The sequence below is a fragment of the Equus caballus genome, chromosome 8 (genome assembly GCF_041296265.1).
Source record: "Equus caballus isolate H_3958 breed thoroughbred chromosome 8, TB-T2T, whole genome shotgun sequence".
NCBI classification, from domain to species: Eukaryota; Metazoa; Chordata; class Mammalia; order Perissodactyla; family Equidae; genus Equus; species Equus caballus.
In genome coordinates, this window is record NC_091691.1 from 26,125,759 (window position 1) to 26,153,141 (window position 27,383).

The 27,383-nt window shown below is 47.1% G+C and overlaps 1 protein-coding gene and 1 long non-coding RNA gene across 8 annotated transcripts in view; both read left to right on the top strand.

Annotated features, from left to right (window-relative positions):
- ZNF664 (zinc finger protein 664) overlaps positions 1-8,554 on the top strand; it is a 51,990-nt gene extending 43,436 nt beyond the window's left edge. For all 7 annotated transcript variants that reach the window (XR_011420865.1, XR_011420864.1, XR_011420866.1 and 4 more), the window contains 2 exons: positions 4,479-4,544; positions 4,661-8,554. Coding sequence is in view for 3 of the 7 variants with exons in the window: in XM_070220416.1 (XP_070076517.1) it covers positions 5,256-6,041 (786 nt within the window). In the remaining 4 variants the exon portion in view is untranslated. The remainder of the gene's footprint in view (positions 1-4,478; positions 4,545-4,660) is intronic.
- Positions 8,555-21,208: 12,654 nt separating this feature from the next.
- Positions 21,209-24,617, top strand: LOC138915225 (uncharacterized). Its single transcript, XR_011420870.1, has 2 exons — positions 21,209-21,322; positions 22,900-24,617. It is a non-coding gene; the product is annotated as an uncharacterized lncRNA (long non-coding RNA).
- The last annotated feature ends 2,766 nt before the right edge of the window (positions 24,618-27,383 follow it).

Here is a 27,383-nt window from a genome sequence, read left to right on the forward strand (position 1 = left end):
GGACTGATCCCGATGTTCTTTGGTGTCTCAAAGTCTAGATGAGGCAAAGACTCCAGTGGACAAACTCCAGGAAGAGAGGGCAAGCTCTTTTTCATGGAAGTTGGGGATTTGAGGCAAATGGGCTAAATTTAAGCTTTTTTTCTTTCAGTTGTCAGCCAAACTCTAACTTTCCAATTTGAAAAGTTCCCCTCAAACGTAGGTTGAAGGCGTAGTCTGCTGGGGCTGCTCCTGAGGCCTCACGCGGAGAAACTAGAGGTGGCCCTGGCAGCGTCAGGTGACCTCAGGGCCAGGCTCCTTCCTCCTCTGGTCACACAGGTCGTCTCGCGGTCGTATGGACTGTCCCCTTGAAAGCCCTCAAGGGACGTTGGATATGAGACGTGTTGAGTGAGAGAATCTTGGCAACGTCGTGCCCTGGGGTCTCGGGGATCTGTGGCTCATCTCTGCTCCCTTGACTTCCGGTCTCCTCTCTGTGTGCGGTGCAGTGGGGCAGGTGCTGTTGAGGAAAGTCTCCAGGGGGGGCCCTTTGTGGGGTTTGTCCTTCTGGTGTTTGGTTGGTCACATGGCAAATTTGCTGGAGTTTCTTTTGCTTTATCTTGTTTTTCTCTTTGCTACAGAACGTAGCTTATCGCCCACCCCCATGGTGAGACCCACAGATGTGCCCCAGCATGTTACCTGGAAGGAGTGACAGTGCTGATTCCTCCCCCAGAGAAACTGGTGGCAGCTCATGTGGGACAACTTAGGAATTTCATGTCGCCAAGTTGGTGTTGAGTTACCATCCTGAGCAGAGTCTGCCCCCCTGAGCTGGTCTGGATGGCTGTCCTGCCCCCTGCCGCTTCATTTCCAAGTGCAGGTGCTGGGAGGAGCAGAGCGCACCGCTGCTTCCTCTGTCCTCTGTGTGTCACTGTCCTGCAGCCGTTGCCTTCTCTCTGCTCTCCGGTGCCGTCTGCGCAACACACATTCTCAATGTGCTCAGGATTGACTGGGGAGCCACAGCCATTTGGGGGTGGTTTTTCTGTGGTTCAGTTTCACCTCTGTCCAGTCTGTCTGGTTCTAGGATCAGTTTGTCATCTCAAGAGGAGCAGGAAAAGAATGTCTTAGCATTAGCCAATTTTTTTCTCAGGAAAAACTTCAAACGTATACAAAGGTAGAACATTTTATTCATCATCTAGATTTGGCAGTTAGAGCAATTTGGCCACATTTGCTTTATGTTTCCTTTTTATGTTTTTGCTGAAGTGTTTTAAGATACAGCTCAAACCCCGTGTCATTTCATTCCTACATGCTTCAGTTTACATCTCTGAAAACACCGCCCCCGACGTGTGTTTACGTAACTGCAGTGCATCGTCACACCTAACGGTTGACAGGATTCCTTGTCTCGTCTGGTACCCAGTCCCTAATCCTGTGTCCTCAGTTGTCTTCTTTTAGCAGCTGACTTATTTGAATCAGATTCCAAAGAAGGTCCTCATGTTACTTTTGATTGTTATGTCTCAAGTCTCTTTGATCTAGAGCAGCACCCCCTCACGTTTCCCTTCCATTTACTTGTTGCAGAAATGGGCAGTTGTCCTGTGGGCTGGCTCACATTCTGATATTTTTCTGCTTGCATGCTGGTAGTTCCTCTGTCCCTTCTGTTCCTTGAAATAAAAGTGAACTCTAGAGGCTTGGTTAGATTCTGGTTCAGTCTTTTGGCAAGAGTGTTTCTAGGTGATGTCGTACGTCTCTTGTTGCATCATGTTGGGAGGCTCACCAGGTCTGGTTGTTCCTCCTTGAGCTGTGCTAAGACTGATCAGTGGGTTCAGGGGATCACAGCCTGATCCTTGCGATGAAAGTTCCTCATCAGCCTTTCCTCTCATGTTTTCGCCTGCTTCTTATCGTGGCCTGAATGAGGTATGTCATTAAGGGTACACATTTATTAGCTGGGTTGTTGCATATATAGTTGATAGAGGAAAGAAAGGATGGATGCTTGATTCTTTCCTTTTAATTGCCAGTTTTCAAAAAAGGTAAGAAGCTAGTGTCTTAGTTACTTCCAGTTTTGTCCAGTGCCTGGAGTCTCTCTGCCTCTGTGTGCTCCCGTTTCTCACTGCACTCCTCCCCGTGCCCCACCCCGTGCAATCATCAGGAACTCATGGTGTTTTGTATATTTAATGTGTTTCAGTAGATTGCATTCATTATTCGTTTTGATGCTCAGTTGTCCCATTTTTGGCCAGCGGGAGTCTCTTCGTAAATTGGCATCTGTGTTCCTTTGGCATGACTCTTGCGTTCTGGTGTAACAGGATGTTCCAGGCTCATTTTATAAAATGCTACTCTGGCCTCAAAACCAGCCCTTCTCCGAGGATCCCTGTGCCATTTGGTGGGAAGGGACCATTGATCTCAGTTGTCATTGCTTCCAGGCCTTTTTGGTGGACAGAGCTAAAAAACAGACATGAATTCAAACTATTTCTAAGTCAAATTTTATGTTATAGGACTTTTTTCCTTAACTTTGATTTTATATTTATATCTCATTTCCCTTTATATTGAATTTTAGTTCCTAACAACGTTAACATAATTACTTACTTGTATTATCCTACTTTATAAAAACACCAATGTTATTATAACAGTTAAACTATTGAAAAGAAGTTTGGTTTCTTTGCAGCTGTATTTGTCAACAGTGTACGTCCTTCTGAGAATGTGCAATCAGTATAGTGTTCTCAAAAGTCGTTTGTGGATATGTCACTAACTTGAAAGTTAAGGCTCATTCCTTTCATTTTGTTTTAAAATTTTAAGGATTGCTTTTGTTTTTTATTTAATTTTTTGAATAAACATTTATATTTTCAAAGTCAAAACTGCATAACAAGGTATGTTGAGTTTTACTTGGTCGTTTTTGCCTTCCTCCCCGATAGATAACTGTTTAAATTCAGTTTTGTATATTCCTTGTCCATGTTTATTTTTATACGTCATGTAAACAAATACATAAATACATTCCTATTCCCTTCCTTTTTTGCACAAAAGATAGCAGAGTTTATATACTATTCTATGCCTTGCTCTTCTTTAGTAAGCCACGTTACTTGGGTTCACTCCCTGTCAGTGCATGTGCTCTTCCTCAGTCCCTGTCTTAAATGGCTAAGCAGTATTTCATTATGAGGAAGTACATAGTTGATTCCACCAGTCCCCTGTGGATGGGCCTTGGGGTGCCTGCAATGTTGCTGTGACAGATACTGCCATGAATAAGCTGGGCCAGCAGTACTTTCCTATTTTTGTCAGTGTATCTTGGGATAGATCTCTAGAAGTGTAATTACTAGGTCAAAGGAGAGATGCATTTATAATTTTTATACTGAGAATTCTATTTCTGTTGACTCTCTTTTTCCTGAAATTTTGGTTATCTAGTTGAATTTCATTATTCTAACACTTCTACCTAGAAGCAGTCCAATTTGTTTTGCTGCTTTAATGTTAAATCTCCTCAGTCACCCAGGTGCCCCGTCTCTGTGTGGAACATGTCATTGACAGTGTCATTGTGAGATCTGTTAATTGCATTGAATGAATTAATTGAAGTATCACTTACTGAGTATGGAATACAAGAGATGAAAAGATGGCTAAGACATGGTCCTAAACCTCAGATTTCAGATTGAATATTTTGGGATTTATTTTCTTCTATTTCCTCTTCATTCTATTTGTTGTATATTTGTCCCATGTTGGTTGTCAGCAGACTGGTGATGAGGCACTGGGAAGTGCACCTTTATCTGCTCCCCCAGGATGAGGCAGGGATGTCTGTTGGGGGGAGAGGGTGTCATGAAGTACTCTCCAGGTGCATTCGACAATATTAATTGCACGCCTCCCCTTTGCCAGAATATAGCAGTGAGCAGCACACAGAGTTCCTCCCTTGTGGTGTTTACATCTCAGTGCAGGCAACAGATCAGAAACCAAGCAATAATAAGATAATTACAAGTTCTCTGTGCTTTGAAGGAATCAAATAAGAGATTAAAATAGAGTCTTAGCCAGGGGCCTCCTTTTGGTAGAGGGTGGGGGCGGCTGACATAGCAAGTCACACACCAGGTTGGGGAGAGAGCATTTCAGGCACAGGGAACAGCATGGACAAAGGCCCCCAGGCAGGCACTGCCTTTGGGGGTTTGAGAACTGGAACAAAGCACAGTGAGGTGGGGGAGAGTGGAGGCAAGGTCATGAAGGAGCTTGGGTTTTAAGTTAAGGATTTGGATTTTAAGTGCATCAGGAAACCATTGAGGGCAATTAAGCAAGGGAATGACATTGGACACCGATATGTCATGTATTTATTCTTTGTATAGATTGAAAGGCTACTCAAATAAGATGTTTTAGCTCCTTCTGGAGTTCAGAGGGGAGCTGCTTCTCATAGGTGGAGGTCTTCCGAGGATTTCCTTCCTTTTTCAATGATATTCCCTTGATGTTGTTCAGATAATTAGTCACTGGTTGTAATTGCATTATATACTTGGGCTATAAACAGGAGTGTGATATGTACAAATTCTCTTCTTCAGACCTGCAGATCCAATAGAGACATCTCTCTGGGAGATAAGGGAGCTTCTTCCTCAAGATCCAGAAAGGTCTGTGTTACTGCTGTCACATTTATGTGACATTAATTGTGTAATCAATTATGGAATCAGTAGCAATTTCCTGGACAAAAAAAGGCATTTTCAGTGTATTTCTGTTTCTGTTCCAGGAGCCTGGAGTGACCCCTGTGTTGGGAATCCTCAGAAGGAAGGGCTGACGCGCCTGGAACCCGAGGAGCTCGCTTCCTGGGAGGCTCCTGTCTGATGTGGAGGAGGCAGAAGGCCACACTGACGCTTCCAGGGCCGGCTACAGGGGATCGAGACCGACACACAGTGTCTTGCCGTCTGCTGCAGGGGACGCTGTGCAGTCCTTTTTCTAGAAGTGAGAAGTACGAGATTATTCTGCAAGAGGAAGATTCCAGGGGCTTAAAAACGCAAAGGTTTGCACCTTGGGAGCCCCTTGGAATGTTGACAACTCAGGATCTAAGAGAGAGTTCTGTGTTAATGAGTTACAGAATTCATGTGGGAGGAAATGTCACTTTATAATCAATAATAATACTGAGTGAGGAACACTATGCAGGAAGAAACCTTCTGTAGAAGGACAGGCAGGGAGAAGCTTAGGCCGACCTTAAACCTACCGATTAGAGCAAGCCTGAGATAAACTGCTAAAATGGCCAAATAAGAGACTCAGCGAAGTAGCAGTTGTGTAACTGTAGCAGTTGTAAGGAAGTTTTCTCCTCTAAATCACGATACCAAATAGGAAAGATGATCTACAAGTGCCCCATGTGTAGGGAGTTTTTCTCTGAGAGAGCAGATCTTTTCATGCATCAGAAAATTCACACTGCTGAGAAGCCCCATAAATGTGACAAGTGTGATAAGGGTTTCTTTCATATATCAGAACTTCATATTCATTGGAGAGACCACACAGGAGAGAAGGTCTATAAATGTGATGATTGTGGTAAGGATTTCAGTACTACAACAAAACTTAATAGGCACAAGAAAATCCACACTGTGGAGAAGCCCTATAAGTGTTACGAGTGTGGCAAAGCCTTCAATTGGAGCTCACATCTTCAGATTCACATGAGAGTTCATACAGGTGAAAAACCCTATGTCTGTAGTGAGTGTGGGAGGGGCTTTAGTAATAGTTCAAACCTTTGCATGCATCAGAGAGTCCACACCGGAGAGAAACCCTTTAAATGTGAAGAGTGTGGGAAGGCCTTCAGGCACACTTCCAGCCTCTGCATGCATCAAAGAGTCCACACAGGAGAGAAACCCTATAAATGTTATGAGTGTGGGAAGGCCTTCAGCCAGAGCTCGAGTCTCTGCATCCATCAGAGAGTGCACACCGGGGAGAAGCCCTATAGATGTTGTGGGTGTGGGAAGGCCTTCAGCCAGAGCTCAAGCCTCTGCATCCACCAGAGAGTGCACACTGGGGAGAAACCTTTTAAATGTGATGAGTGTGGGAAGGCCTTCAGTCAGAGCACCAGCCTCTGTATCCACCAGAGAGTGCACACAAAGGAGAGAAACCATCTCAAAATATCAGTTATATAAAGCGTTTCGCTAAGAGTTAAAAATCTTAAAACCCATAAGTGCCACTAGGAAGGAAACCCTGTAAATACCTACATTGACCCAAGAAATTTTTACAGCAAGCCCCAGCAGAACATTCTTTTCAGAGAGGCATCTGTGAGGTTGACTTTTTGATTCACGCCAAGTCTGATCCACAACCTGACTTGTGAATCTGGAGTCCCTCAGAGTGTCTGCCCAGACGGGCTGTGAGGTCCCAGGCGTGCATGTGCGTTTCCTGGGATTGCAGCACAACACCTCAGTCGTTGAAATACCGCACAGGAAACCATGGTCATTGCCCAGCCTCCTGAGTCACCTTCTGTCTACACTTTACCTGGAAGCTACCCCAGACACCCCGTCTTCGGGAGCTCATGCCCGGCTTCTCTTGATTCAGGCATCCTGGTTAATGCATTTGAAAATGGACAGCTCCCACTAAGATAGTGTTCTGGTATCTCTGAGGTTACCACTTAGCCCCTGCATATCTTTCCATATATCCCATTATTTCTGAACCCGCTTTACCCATATGTCCTCAAAATACCCATAAATATCCACCCCTTCCTAGATGGCATTATCTTTCGTTTTAGGTTTCAGGTGACTCATAATTTCCATTCACTTGGCCTATCAGAGAAATCATTAGCAGACATACATGCCCTTGAACTTTTCTTGATTTTTTTTAATTTTGTGGATTCTGCTAATCACTGTGTCTCTGTTAGACTTAATTTTCTAGTGGCTACATCACATATTTTTAACTTGAATTTTTTTGGAAATAGCTGAATGTAAATAGGGAGGAAGAAGCAAGCAAAGTTGGAACATTCCTCCATCCAGAACTGCCCTCTCGGGCACCTTTTGTGACATGTGGAGCTCCTTACTAGCTAGGGGAGACCACTGGAGACATGGATGGTAGGAGTCACTAATAATAATTAGTCTCTGTTTCTGTAATTTTGGGCAATAATGTGTAGGAGTCCTTGCTACTCCTTCATTGAGGGTTATGTATCAGTTCCTTTTCAGGCATCACTGTCTGTGTTAATCTATCCTCCTTTTTTCCTTCATTCATTCAACAAGTATTTATTGAACACCTCCTACATGCCAGGCATGTGCTCGGTGCTGGGAGTGCCACTGAGTGAGACAGACAAGGGCCCTGCTCTCATGGAGTTGACTTCTGGTGGAGGAGACAGATGATAAGCAAGTAAACAAATAAATGACGTAGTGTGAGATAGTGATTAAGTGCTATGAAGAAAATAAACTAGGGTGATGATTTAGTGTGGTGGGTGGGGTGGGGGGGGCAGTGTTAGGTAGCGGTCAGGGAAGGCCTTTCTCGGGTGGCGGTGGATGGGAGCGGAGGCCCAGAGCATCGGCTGCGAGCGCAGGCTGGGGGTGGCCCTGCCATGGTCTCGGGAGGGGAGGTGGGGAGCGTGGAGCGCAGTGAGCGTGGGAAGGGGGGAGACGCTGAGGTGCTCCGTATCCCAACCTTTATAGGCCTTTTTTTTTTTTTTTTGGCTAGATTGATATTAAAAACTCATGTGGAGGAACTCAAGGAATGTTTAGAAGACCAAAAGTCCCCAATGACAAGAACAAAAGCAACTAATTTTTAACTTTGTTTCTCTTCTCATTCCTGTTTTCGTTGCTTTCCCACATGTAGTCCTTTTGCTCAGGAAGTCTTTGGGGAAACTGAGGCTCTTTGAAGCTCTGAAATGGGGGTCAGGTTAGTGGTGTCTGTCAGCTGTCTATGGGGATGGAAAATGAACTCCCCAAAATAGTCATCGAAATGCTGAAACAAAGCGTGATTTCTCTTCATATTTGAATTAATTTCTTCTGTTAGACTGGAAGGGGTTTTTGTATAACTAACACCTCAACGTGTAAAGGAGATTGAAAAGGAGCACACAATTTAGTGGGTGGGCCTGAGTGGAGCTGGCATTTGCGGGTGAATTTGTCGCTGTCTGGACTTGCATCCAGATGTCTCTGTAACAGGCCTTGGGAAGTCGCTTCTCACGCATCTCCTTTCACAGAGGGCTGGCATCGTTATTCGAGTGAGCCCCTTCCAGGCCTGAACTCCTCGACTGCGATTTACTGTGGTGTCTTACCCCTCTTTCATGTCACAGTAGTGTGGAGCACTAGAGAAAAGCCTAGACTTTTAGTTGATAGAGAGCCAGTTGAAATATCATTGATAGAATTTTAGTTTTAGGAAAAATTGGTTTGATTTCTAGCTTTATTACTATTAGGTATATGAGCTTGGGCAAATCGCTTAATCTTTGAGTCTAGTTTTCTCACTTGCAAAATGAGGATATTAGGCTAAATGATTTCCGAGTTTCCAGCTAGTCCTAGAGTTCTATATTTCTACATAGTTGAATTATTTTATCATGCTGTTGCTGGGGAATATGACTAACACTTTTGAAGCTACTAATTTTATGTCAAGCTTTAAAGTCCATAATTGTTATCTTCGGAAAATATTATTTGACCTACAGTATGTCCAAATCAATTTAATAAAATCACTTTATAACGGGGTTCTGTGCTTGACATGTAGTTGTGTGAAGTCAGTGGCTATCATGTGTATGTCTGTGTGTGTGTGTGTGTGTGTGTGTGTGGTGCGGTTGACTTTTGCATTATGCCTAAGGTGACCATATAATTTATTGCCCAAACTAGGCACTTAAGAGCAAAGGGGTGGGCGTGCGATTAATACTTGAATGAGGACAACATACCTAAACTGGGACTGTCCCAGCTAACCAAGTTGTGGGGACACCTTAGCCCAGGGGTCGCGGCCCAAGCAGGTAACAATGACTAAATTGCCTATAAATTGCAGGAATAATTCAAAGAGGAGTCATAAGGGCCGTGGCTGTGGCCGTTTGTTCCCATGTAGTCTGCCTTTTTAAGAAAAAACCAACAATCTAGACTTTTACACAAAATTTAATGATTTTTAAGTGTTGACTGTGAATTCACGTTCCCTGTGTGATCCATTTTGGTCATTTGTATTATCTGCCTGGTGCCCATAGGCTTTTATTTCACTTTCAAACTCCTGGTAAGGGATGACATGCTCTTAGCTAAAGCTGTGGTCGCCTGTGTTCCATGCAGCATCTCTGACAGTATTCTGGCATCTGCTGGCTTTGAGGGGCAGGTCTGCACTGTGCTTCCACTGTCGAGGTGGAAGCCGTCCAAACTGGCCCTTTCAATGTGAGTGGGTGGGGAAGAGAGGTCACATGTGAGCCCAAGTGTCACCCATCAGGTCACTCCTGGTGCCTGCTAGGATTTAGGGGCTGCAAGAGAGAAGGCAAGGCTGACTTCACAGTTTCTAGCGGGAGCCTGAGTCCCTGCACTTTGCATCTTTAAGACAGGAAGTCTCTCGAGTCAGCCCAGCAGCGTTCAGAGGGCCCACTGTCTGAGGACGTGGGTGGGCGGCCTTGAGGAAGATATAGAGGGATTCTCGGGTGTTGCATGAGCTTGGACATGATGCCGTCCAAGGGACCTTCCAACTCTTGCTTCTCTTATCCTAAAACATTTAAAATTACTAAGCACTTTTTCTGTACAGTTGGCTATTATTCTCAGGAATTTGACAAAAATAGGTGAATGGAAAGCAAATATCAGAAGCAGATGGCAAAGTGCTCCATGGTAAAGTCAAACCCCTAGGGGAGGGTGAGAAAGAGGCTGATGGCATCACAGGCAGGAGCCCAATCTCAACAGCACTGCCGAGCGAGACATGTGGGTGAGAACTGCAGAGGGGAGAAATGAGGGCCACTCAGCCCGCCCTCTGGGACCGCGTGCAGTTTGTTCTGTGAACCTCAGGGTTCTCATCTGTAAAATGGTTTTGACGGTACCTAACTCGTGAGGGAGTTGGAGAACTGAGTAAAGTAAACGTGTACAAAGAGCCTAGCATTCACTAATCCAACAGAAAAAATACTAATCCCAGTTGCCTGTTAAGGAAGACGAGTCATGTTACTTGGAGTTCTTTTTCTGATGAGCACTGTGATGGGTTTGGGCATCTAGATTTGGGGATAGGGCTGGAGAGGACTGAATTGCCCCATGTGATAAGAGAGAGAAGAAGTTGAATGCCCCAGGATAGTCTGGGACGAGAAAATGCAAGTAGAATGGGAGAGGGACTCGAAGAGAGGGCCCCAGTGGGCTAGGATGGCGTGAGGTGGCACGCTTCTGTCCACGAAGCCTTCTGGCCACAGACCCTTCCCTGCAGTCTTGGGGTGCTTGGTCTGAGTGGACTCCTCATGGAACTTGTGGGAGCCGAGTGCTGTGTTCAAGCTGAAATGGGGCAGAACCTAAGTATCACACACAGATAAGTGCAGGAGACAGGAGAGGGTGGCCAAAGACCATCAGCGCCACGGGATGCGCGGGAGTCCTCAGGGAGCATCAGGCTTCCGCAGGCCTGGTCCCCCAGCCCTGAGGTGCAGGGCGAATCCGGAGATCCCGGGCCTTGTGTTTATTCTGCATGTCAGCAAGAGCTGGGCGTAGGCCTCCTGGAAGGCGACTGGCATACCAAAGCTGCTTTGCTGCTCAGATTTAGGCTTATGCAAATTATATACTTTTTTAGAGTAAAATAAAAGCATGTATAGGTTGCTCTTACTGATTTTCAGGTGAATTTATACATTTTATAGATTGTTGTGTGTATACCCTGCCAGTTATGTTTCCTAAATCCTGCTTCCGAGAGTGGGTTCACTCAGGCACTTCGTCCCTCCTCCGTGCTGGCCTGGCCCGGTCTTCTCTGCGTCTTGAGTTATGGTGGGAGGGTTGTGTTGGGAGAGTTTTTAAACCTAGAATCTGTAAATGAGTTTCAAAGACGTCTAGAACCTTCTTAAATTGTATCCAAAAGTCTTTGTGTATGTGGGTATATGCATTTTTCTGGGAACTAGGACTTTCATTAAGTTTGTGACTCTAATAGATAAAGAACATTGATTGATGAAAATCATCTGATTTAGCCGCACAGTTATTCACTGTGCTGGGACCTCAGGCAAAGGAGCACCTAAGAGTTCAGAACGGTGCTGAGTCACTGGACCAAATACAAAATGATGGGTGTAATAAGTAGAAGGAAAAAGAACACTGTGCTGGGGTGTGAAGAAAGATAGAAAAGGCCATTGGCATAAAACGAAAGATACATGTGCACGTGTTGTCGCATTGGGCTCAGCGGGTAAACCGTGTTATGGTATGAGGTACCAGGCTCGCGGGAGAGGTTCTGTGAGCAACGTATGAAAGTGCGTGTGGTGAGAACACCAGGTGCTTCAGAGGGACTGGCTGGGGCGGGAAGAATTGACCGCATGCATGAAAGCATGGGGGCTACAACTGAGGCTGCCTCTTGGTCGCAGAGGAGGCACTTCCTTCTGTAAAACTGGAGTGAGGTCCCCAGTGCTGGTGGGGTTTAGATTCTCAAATAAACCTATGCAGATCGCTTGCTGGTGTGTTCTTCCATGTTTCATTTCTGTGTCCCACTTCACTTGCCTGGAGTACAAAATTAAGGTAATATTTCTTCTTAACGTTTAAATCAGTCACCTTGAGCCTTCCTCCTGTTTATCCCCAAAATGTCGTTTTTACCCCTGGCACTCTCCTGTGCTTGTGTGCCCCCTCCCCCCATTCTGAGATAAACTCAGGACCCACAGGGACTTAGTCCAGAGGCTCAGTCCTCCCTCCAGTGCCCTGGGAGAAGGCACTGGGGATTGTGACTGGTGTACCAGCAGCCGTGTTTCCTGTACTGCTGTTCCTTGCACTGTCACTGTTGCAAACAGTTAGTGATCAGAGAACTGTGAATTCTCTCTGTGTTGCACACCGAGACAGCTACTTGATCCAGCAAAGATCAGGAGAAGAAATGAAAAGAAAGAACTAGAAAGTATAAAATAACATGGCAGGAGTAAATTTAAACATAGCATTAGTCATAGTAAGTGTGAATGGGTTAAATTCTACTATTTACAGACATTTTCAAGTGGAATTATAAACTTCACCACAAGTATGTGTATAGGTTGATTATAAGAGGTGATCGGGGGGCCGGCCCGGTGGTGCAGCAGTTAAGTGTGCACGTTCCACTTCTCGGGCCGGCGTCTGCTGGTTCAGATCCTGGGTGTGGACATGGCACCGCTTGGTAAGCCATGCTGTGGTAGGCGTCCCACATATAAAGTAGAGGAAGATGGGCACAGATGTTAGCTCAGGGCCAGTCTTTCTCATCAAAAAGAGGAGGAATGGCAGCAGTTAGCTCAGGGCTAGTCTTCCTCAAAAAAAAAAAATAATGAAAGATTGAAAATAAAGGAGTGGAAAAATCTTCAGGAAAATACTAGCAAAAAGAAAGCAAGTGAGGGAAGTGGTGTCAGTCGAGAGAATTTGAGGCAAAAAGCATCAATTTATGAAAAGAATAATTTGTTAGGAAGGTAAAATACATGGTTGCATACCTTCTTCAGCTCACAACATAGCTTTGAAAGATAGTTTGTGTTTTTAGAAATACAGTGAGATACTGAGTAATTCCCAATCATGGCAGGGTAATGTTGATTCTCATCTCAGAAATCTCCAAATCAGCTGTTAACAAACTTGATCTGTCACCTGTCTGTGAACTTTGTGCCAACAAACCCTCTTAGAACAATCATGAAAATTGACCATGTTTTATGCCAGGAAGAGAATCTCAGCAAATTCCAAAATGTGGAAATCTCACAGGAACGCATTCTCTAACGTCATAAAAATCAAGTTGCTGAAAAAGAGCCAAAAATTCTATCTACTTCAAACGAACAAAACACCCCCCCCCCCCCCACGTTAACAGCTAAAGAGGAAACCAAAACAAGTGCACATCCTGTTGGGTGGGACCAAAATGAGTAAATTTTATAGCCTTGAATTAATTTATTAGATAAGTATTAAAAATAAAGCAAGCCTTCAGACTAACAAGCTGGAGGCCTTTGTGGAGGTCATATGCTCCTGCTCCTCTCACCTGTGACTCTACTGAGTCATTTGGAAAATAAGGGTAACACAACATGCAGGCTGCTGGCCGGGCAGAGGAGGGCCCTGCCGCCCGAGGAGCCTCCCTTAGGTGGGGTTGCCAGATGAAACGCAGGATGCCAGTTACGTTGCCATTTCAGTTACTTGACAGGCTAAGAACTATTCCTTGTTTATTCACTGTTAATCTGAAATTCACATCTAACTGGGTGCCTGTGTTTTTATCTGCCTGTGGGAAGGATGGTGACAGGCTCTAGTGTTCAGGGCCAGGTGTCATAGAGAGTGCAGGAGACCCCAAGGATAGCTGTCCTTAGTGGAGTGGATGGGGAGCCCTCTTGGGCTGGACACAGGGTGTAGAGAGACCTGGCTTATTTCTACAGTAAAGAGAGACACTGCACACCCCTGGTGCCATGCTCCCCTGGGAGGGGAGAGAGGGAAGAAGGTTCTGAGTTCACAGGAATGAGTCAGATCCAGGGACACCTGGACCTCAGGGAATGGCTGTGCATGTGCAGGGGACCAAAGCCAGGGCCACCCTTGGCCAAGCATCCATCTCCCCCAGGGGTTGGCACCTGGACTAAACCGACTTGAGGCCAACTGCCTACCCCAAGGTTGTCCACAGCGCCACCCCGAGGCACTGGGAAGCAGCAAGCAGTGGACTGGGAGACCGCTGGGGTGCGCCTCCAGGGGATTTCTGGGATTCTCTAAATGTTAGCGTTATGGAATAATTCAAAGGGGGAAGAGGAGGAAAGCGAATGAGGGAGATCCTAGACTTTACCTGCTCTGAGGATGCTCGAGTGATACTGCTCACACCCCTAGGGTTCATCCTGGGTTTATTCACGTACCCAGCAAAATGCTGGTCGTCTGTGATGTGCCAAGCACTGGGCTGGGGCTGCGTGAGTGAGAAGAGTCAGCCTGGCCTCAGGGCGCTGGGCCTCAGGGCCGCAGGACCCAGACACTACGGAGGTGCGTGGTGTGATGGGTGGGAGCCCAGGCTCCCTGGATTCAGAGTCCCTTCACCATGTCTAACTGTGGCCTCGGGCAAATTTTTTCCCCTCCCAAGCCTCACTTTTCTCATCTGTAAAACTGGACGAATGAACGAGAGTCTGTACCCCACAGGATAGTCATGAGGCTGAAATGAGCTTCCACCTGTGTGGTCCTCGGCTTGGTGCCCAGCACGGCGTGAGAGCTCGCTGGGTCTCAGTGTTACTGCCACCATCCCAGAGAAGCAGCAGCAGTCCCCAGTGTTGTTTGGATCTTCTGGGAAGGATGGCATTGCCCCGCAGAGCTGGCTGTCCCCAGTGAAGATGACACCAGGTGTGCCAATGCCCTTGGTTGTGGTGGAAGCGATTGTGATGGCAGTGGGGTTTGGCAGAAGCACAGAGATACCTGGCAATGAGGCTCCAGCTTCCCTGTCCTTTTGACTCGGACTGGCACTCACACCATTGACCCCCCTGGTTCCCAGGCCTGTGGGCTTGGCCTGGAGCCCCACCACCAGCTCTCCTGGGCCTCTGGCTTGCAGACGGCAGATCATGGGACTTCGGCCTCCACACTCGTGTGAGCCCGTCCCTCATAACCTCTCTTGCTGTATGTCTCTGAGTATCCTGTTGGTTCTGTTTGTCTGGAGAACCCTGGCTAATGCAGCCCCTGATGCGTCTGGGACTTGAGGCAAGAGCACGACTAGAGACCACGTCCCTGTGTCTACACCTGTGAAAGTTATAAATCAGGGCTGGTCCAGAGGTGTAGTGATTAAGTTCACACACTTTGGCAGCCAGGGGTTTGTGGGTTCAGATCCTGGGCGTGGACCTATGCAGCACTCATCAAGCCGTAATGTGGTGGCATCCCACAGACAAAATAGAGGAAGACTGGCACAGATGTTAGCTCAGCGACAATCTTCCTCACCAAAAAAAAAAAAAAGTTATAAATCAGGTTAACCAAGTGTTCAATAAAATATGTTCTGTTCACCTATTGGAAGGCCACTCAACTTCAGAGTGACTCTTCAGAGTTCTGCACTGGTCATGGTGGTCCAGGAGGGTAGGCACCCCAGCCCACAGTCCAAGTACTGGCCGTTCCCCACCTCCTGCCCCCCGCTGCCCCTGTAGCTGCCCCTTTGTCAGTCCTTGGGCTGGGGTGTCTATACCGGCAGCCCACTCTGAGGAGGGTGCCCAGAAGGAAAGCCTCACACTGGCCCTGAGGGCAGGCTGTTTGGGAAGGAAGCTCCAGGATGGGGAGATTTGGAGCATGGTGTAGAGGCAGGGCTCTGGGCTGGCACAATCCCTTGGCCCCTGGGAGGGTCTGAGATGGGCCTTGTTTATAAAGTGTGGGGCCCAAGCAGGGGCCCCTCTTGACCAGGTCCGAGGGTAGTGCAGACTGATGGTGAACCTTCAAAGATTTAGTTAGCGAAGGTATCAGGCAAGACCAGCCCGCCTGAAATTTCTGCCCCCTGTGAATAAACACAATATTTATCAAACAGTCATTTTGAGGAAAAAGAAATGTAAGAAGAGCCCATGAGCTCCAGTCTTCCATCACACAGTATTCTTAGGTCTGTTTCCCGTTTCCCCAGTGTTCTGGCTTCACGTTGGCCACGTTGTTTGACCTTCTCAGACTGAGTGGCAGGAAGACGTGTGAATAGCTCTTTTCAGCGTAAGTGTTTCTATGTCAACGAAAGAGCTAATCCAGATCCTTGAGAGATCCTTGAGCTGCAAGATGCCTGGGAAATATAGATTGTTGTCAACCTCATGTGCCCAATGCCGGAAATTCTTGAAGGCTTGAGAGGCCACTGTCATCAGGGACCACCATGGCGCAATGGCTTGTGCTCCTCATCAGCACTTCAGTGTCAACCAGGGTCTCTTCTCTTTTTCTCACGCTCTCAGAGAAAATGCACAGCACATTACCAGTCCCCCAAAGTCCTCCGGCCTTCTCATAATTGCCCCTGAGTATTGACACAGTTTTAATATTCAATTTCAATATGCAGACTGACGGAGCAAAGCAATGACTCTAATCCCCACAAGTATGGAATAATAAAATAGATGCATTGCTTCAGAATTAATTATATTTTATTTGCCTTCATGATTTAGTTTTGAATAATATAATTAAATTAGCTTACATTCCTTCAGCAAATATGAGTTATGTAGGTGGTTGGGAAAGAGCCAATAATTTGGTGGAAAAAAGCCAACTTGGGCTTCGTTTTCTTTTTCCCTTTGTGAAGAATAGTAATCTAGAAGTCGCTGATTCCCTCATGGATGGCTGGATGTTGGTCAGATACTAAAGAGTTTAGGTTCTCTGTACACTTTGGGGTAGTTATTAAGACCACAAAATAGTGAGAGATGTTTGTTTTTTCTTTTACAAAACAAATGAAACAAAACCTCTAAGATTGAAGAGCAGTTTGCTTTGTTTTACGCTTTTCTGGAAACAGTGTTGCCCTTGCCTTTGTTAGAGTTGATGCATTTTAACACAAAACTAAACAAAACAGCCGCCCCCCCCCCCCCCCCCACACACATTTTATGAGCATGGCTGAGTTAAGCGCCACAGTGATTTTACAGAGGGAGATAGGAGACACTAAGCGTTACAGACCTGGCAGTTCCATGCTGCGTAGCTGAAGAGGCTCCATGTTAAGTCCGTACTTATTTTGGGTCCAGCGAGTTGGAATGGAGTCATTTCGCTTTGGAAAATGAAGCAGATGTGGCTGGAAATGAATGGACATGCCCCCCTCTAGTGGTCAAAGGGGGTGGGTCCTTTGTTTTGTCCATCCCAGTCCCCAGCCTCCATGCAACTTTCTAAACATTTTTTCCTTAGAGGGGGCGGCGAAAAACTGCCCTTCTCCACTTCTTCTCTGAATTACTTTTAAAAGATAGTTTTTTGTTGTTCACAAAACATTTTTCTGACCCACCACAAATGGTGTGAAAGCAACTACTGGGTGTCATAAAACTTCATTGTCCCAAATTTTAACCCATTCTCTCTCCACTTTATGCTTTTCTTCTCTAATTCAAATGTTGAACCTCATGCCCCAAGTCCATTTACTTTGTTTCACATATTTAAACTCTTTGTTAATTCTTTCCAAGTTCTATTAATTATATCTAGGCTAGTTCTTTACTGATCACTTATTTAAAAGATATAATTAATAATGCTAATAAGACCTTTTTTGTGCAAAAGGTAATATTATATAAAAAATAAAAGCGCGTTGTGATTTCCTCAGGCCATTTCTCTCGGATAATATAAAATGAAAATTAATAGCCTAGAGTATAATCCTGAAGTTACAAACCATTATTTCATTTGTGCTGAAGATTGAAAACATAGGTTGCCTTCCAAGGACTCAGACCATTGCACGTAAATCATACCACAAATGACTGTGTTTAACAAACCTCTATAAACAACCGGTTGGTGAAGCGTGCCGGGAATCGTCTCTCGTAAGACAGCCTATTGATAAAGCAATTCTTTTTGGCTCTAAAGATCCCCAGCACATGTGTCGGCAGATTAACACTATCTCCCCTTCTCTTTTTCCTGTGGGGCTCATCACTGATCGTGATCTGACCAAGAAAGTTCTGCCAAAAATGTAAGAATGCTGAAAAGATGGATAGATGGCACAGCGGCACAGGAGAGCAGATTTTAGCTGAGAGACCAGAAAAGCTTACGCAGAGTTAAAAAATTCCTTCTTCTCTGCCTCCTTTTCTCCCTTCAAGGTAACAATATGTGGAACGTTATAAACCACTTTTATATTTTAGAAGTTGACCTCCCTATCTTAATGTACATATCATTGCAATGGTCATAGCAACTCAAAGGGACAAAGGTATTCCATCTCCCTTTACGCATGGGACACTGGGAAGAGTGTTGAGTGACCTGCAGACAGGAGGAGGCAGAGCTAACCAGAACCCCCGTATCCTGAAATTACCATGTGATCCAGCAATCCCGCTTCTGAGTACATTCCCCAAAGAATTGAAAGCAGAGACGCGAACAGACATTTGTGTACCCGTGTTCATAGCAGCATGATTCTCAAAGCCAAAAGGTGGAAACAGCCCAAGTGTCTATCGAAGGAAGAACAGATAAAATGTGGTCTAATTATACCATGGGATGTTCCTCAGCCTTGAAAAGGAAGGAAATCCTGACACCGGCTACAACATGGATGAAGCTGGAGGACATTGTGCTGAGTGAGATAAGCCAGTCACAAAAAAAGACGAATACTGTATGATTCCACCTAGGTGAGGTCCCTAGGGGAGTCACATTCGTAAAGACGGAAAGTAGAATGGTGGTTGTGGGGGGCTGGGGGGTGGGGAAGGAGAGTTAGTGTTTAAGGGTGCAGAGTCTGAGTTTGGGAAGATGAGAAAGTTCTGGAGATGGATAGTGGTGACGGGTGCACAACATGTGAATGGCATTCAGTGAATGCCACTGAACTGCACACTTAAAAATGGTTAAAAAGGTAAATTTTATGTTATGCATATTTAACCACAATGGGAAAAAAAGTGCCAAAAAAGGAAGGGGGCATCTTGGAGGGATATTTAGGATGCGGAGTCAGAAAAAAGAAAGGCTCACAGTAGAAGCAGATTTTAAAGGCACTTTGCCTGGCTTTGATCCAGTCCCGTATTTCCTATCTGTGTGATTTTGAGCAAGTTGTTTGACTTCTCTGTGCCTCAGACAACTCATCTGGAAAATGCGGATAAGATTTGTACTCCTTGCATATGGTTATTCGAAAGCTGAGAGCAGATAATGCAGGTTAAGGGCTTAGCACAGGACTTTGCACCAAGGGAGAATACAGTAAATATCGGCCATCAGCGTGTAGTAAATGCAGGTCAAGGACTTGCTTCTGGAAAATAGCAGTGTCTCCTGGAAAAGGCTCGTCAGCCTGTCTCCAGGGCCAGTCTTGTTGACCATTAGGGCACATACATGTCAACATCGTGTTATGTGCTGAACTGAATTGAAGGCAAAGGGCTACAGTCTTTGAAGGGAAATCATTACAGGTTAAAGATGATTAGAAAATTCATTTAAGAAATTTAAATGTGTCAGACCCTTGTCAATATTTGACTCTTCCTATAAATGACCTCAAAGGATGGGTATACATGATTTGCAAATGGTTAAACTCATTTCTCTCCATCTGATCACTAGAGTTGGACCCTTGTGTTGGGGATCTTGTACTGTCAGCTTGCAGCCACAAGGGGGTGCCTGTTTGCTGTGAATGACTTAAATTTTTCAGGCCCCGCAAAGAAAGATAAGTTCTTCCGGAAAATAGGCCTTAAGATTTTCCCTCAGTGCTTTCCGTTCTATTGAATTTAATGGTGACGTCCGTTCAGTTGTTCAGTAAACATTTCCTGAGTACCCCCATGTCGAATCCAGTGTGCTAGGCACTGTGGGTAGGGAAGAAATGAGATGTTTTCCAGGCTTGTGACTCTCCGGCCCCGGCAGGAAAGGTGAGGTGCGCACGTCACATCAGGCTGTGCTGAGGTCAGAGGGATGGCGCAAAGCTGTGGACACTCGGCGGGTGTGAGCTAGCCTTGGGGCGCCCCGAGATGTGGTGATGTCAAGAGCAGAGGAGAAGGTACCGGAAGAACTGGACATCGGATGTGTTTAGGGAGGCCGAAAGGGCTTAGGGGCCCAGAGCTAGGCAGTTTGGAGCATGCTCATTATTCTGAATGCCGTGGGGAGTTTGCAGTGGGGCAGGCTGGTGGTGGTGAATTCGAGACGGGGAGGAGGTAGGGAGGTTCGTCGTGTTAAAAAAGAAACGACAGGTCCAAAACGGAGACGCTTGTGCTAAGCCTCACAGCAGCAAACCAAGACTAAATTGCAATTTCAACCTCCTGCAGGATGTGACCTTTAACCAGGCCATCTGGAATTACCTGGTCAGCACCGGTACGGTGAGCTGCATGACAGACCCCCGCCTTCCCCCAAAGGGAGGTGAGCTTGCCTGCAACAATGCACACTTTGGTGGACACTTCCATTTCTGGCCCCCTTTCTGCCTTTAAAAACGTTCCTTTTTGTACAGCTTCTCAGAGCTCCTTTCGACTTTCTGGACGGATGCTGCTCGGTTCGTGAATTGTTGAACACAGCCTCTTAGATGTTCAAATTCACTCAGTCAGATTTTGTTTTTTAATGGTTGGGACAGCGTGATTGGTCCAGGTGGGAGGTGATGGGGCCTGGACCGGGGTGACGTCGGGAGCGTGGCTGAGAAGCATCTCTGAACGCTGTAGGGAGGCGCCAGACCACCCAGGGGAGCAGAGGAAGACCCGTGCTCTGGAATGCCCTCAGAGCACTCTTATTTTGAATATGGATTTTTAAAGTCAAATACCTTTGCATTATATTAATACTCTTTCTGTCCGATGCTTTCGAGAGGGTCAGTGGGGAGACGTTTTCCTGTCAAAGAAAAAATTATTCTGACGCTCATTAAAGTGGTAAGGAAAACTTTATTTAAGACTATAGGCATCAAGAATATCACAATGGGGGTGAGATGGGGCTCAACTCCAAATACAGCAAGGACAGCTGCAGACTTATAGTCAATGGGCGGCGGGGGGAGGGGTCAGTGGATGGGAAATTACCAAGGAAACATCGAGGAAAGGGATTCTTGCTAAAGTGACTTAGCGGGATTCTTGCTGAAGGCCGGACACGGTGATCAGATCTCAAGGGCAGAGGATTCTCTCTCAACGGACGTAGCAGGATTCTTGTTACAGCTGGACCAGGCCGACTGAAGGCAGGCCAGGTGGAAAGAGGGCTCAGAGCAGCCTGACTGGGGTCTGGGAAAGGAGAGACTCTGTGTGCATCGGCACTAACCGGATCTTCCATGAACGCAAATTTCAGTGCAGACAGGGGGAAGTATTTTTAAAGTGGGAATTATTCTGATTATTTAAATAGGAGCATGATAATGGTGAAATGGATAAATAAGTTTATTTTAAGCAAGATGAAACCTCAAATCATTTTTATACAAATATAAAGCTTTCTCGAAATTATGTCAGTGGGAAAAGTTTGATTTACAAAAATCAATTGGCAAATAAAGAAATTATTTAAATGATCTTTTGTTTTTACTTTTGCTGAAGGAGGTGTGTTAGGGAGTTAAAATACGTTCATAAAATAAAGTGAGAATATAAAGTGCTTTTGGTCCTTTGAAATAAGGTGATATCTGTGGTCATGAGCAGGTCTCCAGTTAATAGGCTGATTTGCATATGTGCACACTGATTTACATAAATGTCACTCCTCTCCTCAACACACACCTTATTAGGTTAAAGCTACAAATGTTTCCCTGAAAATTTATATTTTTCTTTTTTTCCCCATTCTCCCCAAAACTCCCCTTTGCATTCCCAAGGGGCGGTTCAGTGCACAAGCTCTGGATTCGAGCGCAGCTCCCGCTCGGATGAGCCATGCGGCTTCAGTTGCTTCACTGTGGAGTGCAGGTAATGGCGCAGTCTCCCGGGACTTGCTGAGCAAGTGTCTGGCCGGGCTGGCGCGGCTCCTGGGACACACCCAGGCGTGATCCCTGTTTCTGGTCGACACTGTCTTTGACCCAAGTCTGCTTAGGAAGTGGAAGTCCAGCCAATTCACTCTGCTTTGTGAATCAAAAGGGAAATCACGTTTCCAGCTTGCCCATGAAGCTTTGGTGTGTCCCTCAACTTCTTGTATTATGTGGTCAAGAATGAGTTGGCAGCACTCACTGGATCCAAGAAAATTCAAAGGCCCCATTAATGCTGGAAGGATGTCGGGCAGCTTACAGAACTGATGGGGTGCTGGAGAATTAGGTTTGTAAAGTGGCTAAGACCGAGAGCAGCAGCTAGGTGGGTCAGTCGGTCACAGGGACAGCCTGACGCTCCCATAGGTACGGCCATCATTGGACACTGGCCACTGGCGGCGGACACTTGTTACAGCCTCTTCAGGCACCGCCACCAGCACCGACGGTGCTGTCCCTGGTGGACCCCCAGCTCTGCCCTGCGGCAGTAAATTCTCTGACACTGGGTCTCTGTGTCACACCCTCAAGGTTCGAGGTCCCAAGCCCAGGGGTCTGAATTAGTGTCCTGGGGCTGCCGTAACACAGCACCACGTGCTGGGTGTCTTAAAACAAGGAAAGTATTCTCTCAGTTCTGGAGGCCAGAGTCGGCAGGGCCGTGCTCCCTCTGAGATCCCAGGGAGGGATCTGTCCGTCGCCTCTCTCCTCGCTGCTGGTGGCTGCCAGCAACCTTTGGCGTGCCTTGGGTGGGAGACCCCCACTCCAGTGTCTGCCTCAGTCGTCACATGGGCTTCCCTCTGTATGTGTCTCTGCATCCAAATTTCCCTCTTCTTATAAGAACAATACTCATATTGGATTCAGGGCCCACCCTAATCCAGTAGGACCTCAGCTTAACAATCCTATTTCTAAATAAGGTCACATGTACAGGTTCACGGTGGACATGAATTGTGGGGGCACACTATTCAGTGTCCAGCACAGTATCCAGCTGGTTATACCTCGGCCACGTGCCTGCATCTCGTGTCTGCATCTCCACCTGTGGGCAGCCGGGCCCTGCCTCGCAGCAATACCCACGAAACGGGTGACTCCTGTATAGGAGGTGTGCTCGGATGGTTGACAGTGGAAAAAGGAGGCTTTCCCCAGCCATATGGCCTTCATTGCAATAATGAGATTACCCAGCTCCATCAGTATGAGACTAAAAGTTAACAAAAATTAGAGACTATCCTTAATTCTTAACTTTCTGCTGCTTCCACCTCTATTATCTTGTTTAATCATCAGTGAATAGAGAGTAAATATAGAATTAACGTATTCAGATTGAATCGAGTCTTTCCGCATGCCTGGCCTCTCAGGGCACACAGATCTCTCTTCTCTGGTGGGTGTTCAGAGTCGCCCTGTCGATAAGTCCTGTCTTATCCCTCAGCGGAACTCCTCTTGAGGATGCATTTGTCTCCGTGATGATGGATACAGGAGATTGCAACAAGTACCAGCGTGAGAGCTAACATGTGTTTTCTCTCGGGCGTTTCTTCTTCCCAGGTCTGCAGACGTACAGGGAGTTTCCCGCGTCCCTAAGTATGACTGTCATACCTGCCAATAGACGGGCTCCCCTTCCAGCAACAGGACGAGTCAGGGACTCCCTCACCCACCCCCTTGGTCCTCTGCCCAGCGCACTGGTTGGCTGTTCAGAGAGTAACACCTGGAAGCCGCTGTGCAATAATCAGTGTGTCTCCTAACCACACTGTTCGTGTTCTGGGTCGTGGATACGGGCACCTGGCTGCCTGGAGACACATGTCCCTGACCCCACAGTGACCACCGTGCAGTAGAGAAGAGGCCACCTCAGGCGCCTCTGTCTGAGTCTGCAGCCAGCCTCTCACGTGGCCAGGAGGCAGCCCAGAGGCCTTGTTCGAAGGTCTCCCCTGGCATCTCTACTCCCATCACTGGCCACCATCATCTTGAAATGCCACAGGCCTGAAGACCAGCCAAAGCTTTCTTCTTCCAGGGCGTGTTTTTGCCTCGTGAAACCGAAGGACGCAACAAGGCCAAAGATAAGAGGCTGCCAGCGTCTGTGTTACTTCAGGCCAGGGGGTCTCACGCTTGGCTCGACTGACGTTAGGGGGTGTGTAGTTCCTGGCTGTGGGCCTGTCCTGTGCACTGTTGGGTGTTGAGCAGCACCCCTGGCCTCCACCCGCAGATGTCAGTAGCATCCCCCAGTTGTGACAACTGAAATGCCTCCAGACATTTGAAATGTCCCCTGGGGGACAAAATCCGCCCTGGTTGAGGACCACCGCCCTAGGCCGTGGATTTGGCTTCAGTCCTGGAAATTGGAAAGGGACAGTGTACACGTGTGCATTCGGCGCATGGAGGGACTTCTAAGGGGCCCGTTGGCACGAGTCCTGGTTCTCTCCACCTTCTGCTGTGGGCTCTTCATCAAGGACAGGAGAGGCCGATCAGATACATCACTAGGTTGCTGTGGATGACAGTCCGACCCCAGAAACGAAGAATCCAGGCTTTCTAAAGCACAAGAGAAGAAAAAGGCTCAGCTCTCCTGTGTTCCTTAATCCGTATTTTTATTGTGGTGCCTCAGCTCCTCAACGAAACAAATATTCGGAGAAGAGTAGCGTGAGTTCGACCAGTCTTGAGCCCGGGCCCTGCTGTAGGCTCTGTGAAAAGAGACATGAACAAAGGGACAAGCGTCTCTGTCCTCCGGGCCCTGTGCTCTGGCAACGACAAGTATGGCATCGTGCATAATATTATAAATTCTTGAGCCTGCTGCCGCCAAACGACTCTGCTCTTCCCCAGGCTCTGATACAGCCCTGTGCTCAATCCCCTTTACTTACCTTCACGTCCTAAGTTCTCAAAGCAGGGGACGCAGACATCAAGCGGAGTTTTGTGCCCCTCGGAGCATCTGAGGGGGACCCAGGTGCTCATGGGTCCCGGGGCGCTGAGGCCTGAGGAGTGGGAGCCCTGTGCTTCTGTGTGTGACCACCGGCCCCGAAGCTGTGTCTGGGCCGGCCTAGGGGGTGGGCTGGGGGACGTTTGCATGCCCTCCTGGAATGCGTGCACTCGGGACTCGCAACACTTGGGCCCAAGACATAATTCTGGGACAATATTGGAGACGCTTTTGCAAAGTATCCACTGCTCCTTTTTTAGCATCTGAAAGACCTTGTCTCCTGGCGCTCCTGCAGGTTTGCATGTCGTTAAATCTGGCATGACATAAATTGGTGAATTTAAGTCATAAAAGCCGAAGTGATGTTGATTCCATCGTGGATCTCAAGTGTTTAGCAAATGAGAACAGATAGGCACCCCTTCACTGCCGGCTCCCTGCTCCCGGCCCTGTAGCTCATGGCCATGCTGGACGGAGGGCCGCTGGCACGGTGCAGGCAGGACGAGGGCGAGGATCCCACGAGAAGCTGTCGGGTTCCGCTGAGCGGAGAGCGCGCGGTACAGTTGGGGGATGGGGGCAGAAGGAAAAACGGCAACTCCTATTGATGTTTTTTGTATCCCATCATGGTGAAATTTTAATTTTTTATATATTTTTAGGGCACATAATATATAGATACCAGCCCATGTGTCATGTACACACACATGTGCACGTGCGCACACACAAACACAGGCACAGAGCAACCGTGGAGGTGCACACTAAGATTTTCCTTTAAGGAAAAGCTTGCTCAGCTGCAAGGAGGACAGAATCTGACAGCCTCCAGCTGTCCCACATGCATTTAGGCTCCATCTCAGCTTTCGAGCAGAGGCAGCCCCCAGCTGATGACCGAGCATGGCAGGGACACGGGACCTGGCCATTTCTACTGACACAGGATCCCTCTAACGGGCCGTCTTAGCTCTGAAGCCCCAGTCGGGGCGGCTGAGACCCCAGATGTGCACGGAGGTCTGCGCTCCAGCTGGTCCTCGCTCCTCTCCCTCATCTCCACAGGCGTTGCCCCCAGTAAACCTCTTGCCCATCTAACTCCATCTCAGCATCTGATTCCTGGAGGGCCCAGTTGACACAATGCTCATTTGTTTTCCTCCTAGACACACACGATTAAAAATATTTGGAGACATTTTTGCAGAGGTTGCATGGAACAGTTTGCGAGGGAAGGGAGGATGTTGAGAAGAATTCCTGGCTCAGATGTGACCTCATTTATTCTCCATCACACACCCAGGTAGGGAGGGAGGGATGGGGTGCGTTTATTCCTGCTTTCCAGATGGAAAAACTGAGAACTCAGAGATTTTGCTAACGCGGCATTTTACAGGCCGGGCGGCAGCGAGCCCGCCTCGGGATTCAGTGAACACAAGAGTAGGCTGGCCTGTTTCCAAAATGGAAATTATTATTATTATTATTTTTTTTGTAGACCAAGGTCCCAAAAGGATGTCAGTAGGCAGCGGAGGAAAAAGCCTTTCTTTGTCTTTTCGTTTCCCACCGGCCACAGCTCACTCCCCATCTGCGTGAGCTGCTGCGGGGCTGTAAAAAGCTCCTTGGTCGGCTCTGTTTGCAAACACGTCCAGGGTGCCAGCTGCCCCCGAGAAAAGCTTTTTGAAATGTGTCCTCCCCAACTCAGCCCCTGAATTTCTTTTCCTTTAAAAGAAATCTCTGCTCTTTAATCTTTTGTTTAAGAAATTCATATGAGGCCAGTTAAAGGGTCAAGGGCCAGACTTCCATTCTCTTCTTTCTGGTGTGTGATTCATCCTGGGGCTGGACACCGGCCACCCAAACAAAATCGAGATTTGGGTTTAGCAAGAAGAAGGAAGACCGGCTGTGTGGGAGGTCACGCGGATGGGGAGCCGGTTTAGACCACTGCGTGTTGTCGGGGATCAGCGCTCAGTTTTCTGGGGAGACTCGGACAAACCAGCATCCCGGGGCCAGGGGAGGATGCTCAGTTAACCTCTGGCTCTTCAGAGGTGGCTAGTCACTGTCATGGATGAAAGGAGGAGGTCAAGGCTCGTAAATACCACGAAGGCCCCTGTGCTTCTGGCCCACTGGCTGCAGGTTGGAGATTCCCAGTGGTCTCTTCCTTGGGGTCGGTTCATTTGCTAGAGCAGCTCACAGCTCAGCAGTCCCTCCCAGGGCTCTGGTTGGGAGCCTTTTCATGAATTGGATTCTGCTGTTCTGCTTTTCAGTTGAAAATCCTTAATGGAACATCTGAAATGTAAGAGAGGAGAGTATTAGCAGAATGGCCACCCTCCAGAAAACAGGAAAGCCCCGTACACTACTGATTAGCTCTAAAAGCTGGGGTCTGCACACCTCTAGGTGGCGGAGTGGAAACACGCCTGTGGCTCAAAGGAGAGAGGAGATGTGAGTGTAAAAGTCTTCTCTCAGAAAAACAAAAGCAGGTTACAGAGGAAGGAGAGACAGGAAACCCGCACCTCCCACACTGAAGGAGGAAGTACCATGGAAAACATTCCCGGGATGAGTCAATCGACAATAAACTAGACCCGTCCCACGTTTCTTTCTCCTCTTTCTCCCTTGGTCCACATCTCCTGTGCTGACAGCTTCAGGAGACATCTCCCGTGAAGGTTATTTCTTCAAAGCCATCCTCCCTCTCTTCTAGAACAGGACGTGACTGGTGGCATTATCGCTACAGAGAGCGTCCGCAAGGGGGCAGCCACGGACAACACACTGGACACCAGGATGCTTCCATCTTCAAGTGCCCAAGAGAGCAATGCTCTCCACTTCCTTTGAAGCATCTCTTTCTGTTTTTTCTAGAATCAAGAAGTTTCCTGTAATACATTGGCCTATTTTTAAATCTATTTTCCATTAGCTGGGAGTAAAGACTGGAAAAATATAATGAATTGTGTGGAAAGAAGTGGAACCTAGGTGGAAATGTCAATGATGGGTTTTATAAGCACATGGAAAGCTCCCCTCTACAAACCTTGTGATTATTTTTAGAATTAGAATTGGTCTCAGGATGGCCGGAGAGAAGGAGCCAAAAAAGAACATCCCAAGTGCCACTTTCCAGTCCAAACCCGTGGAGTGCTTGCCTTCCTGGATTCAACAAATAAATATGTAGATCGCCTGCCATGTGCGA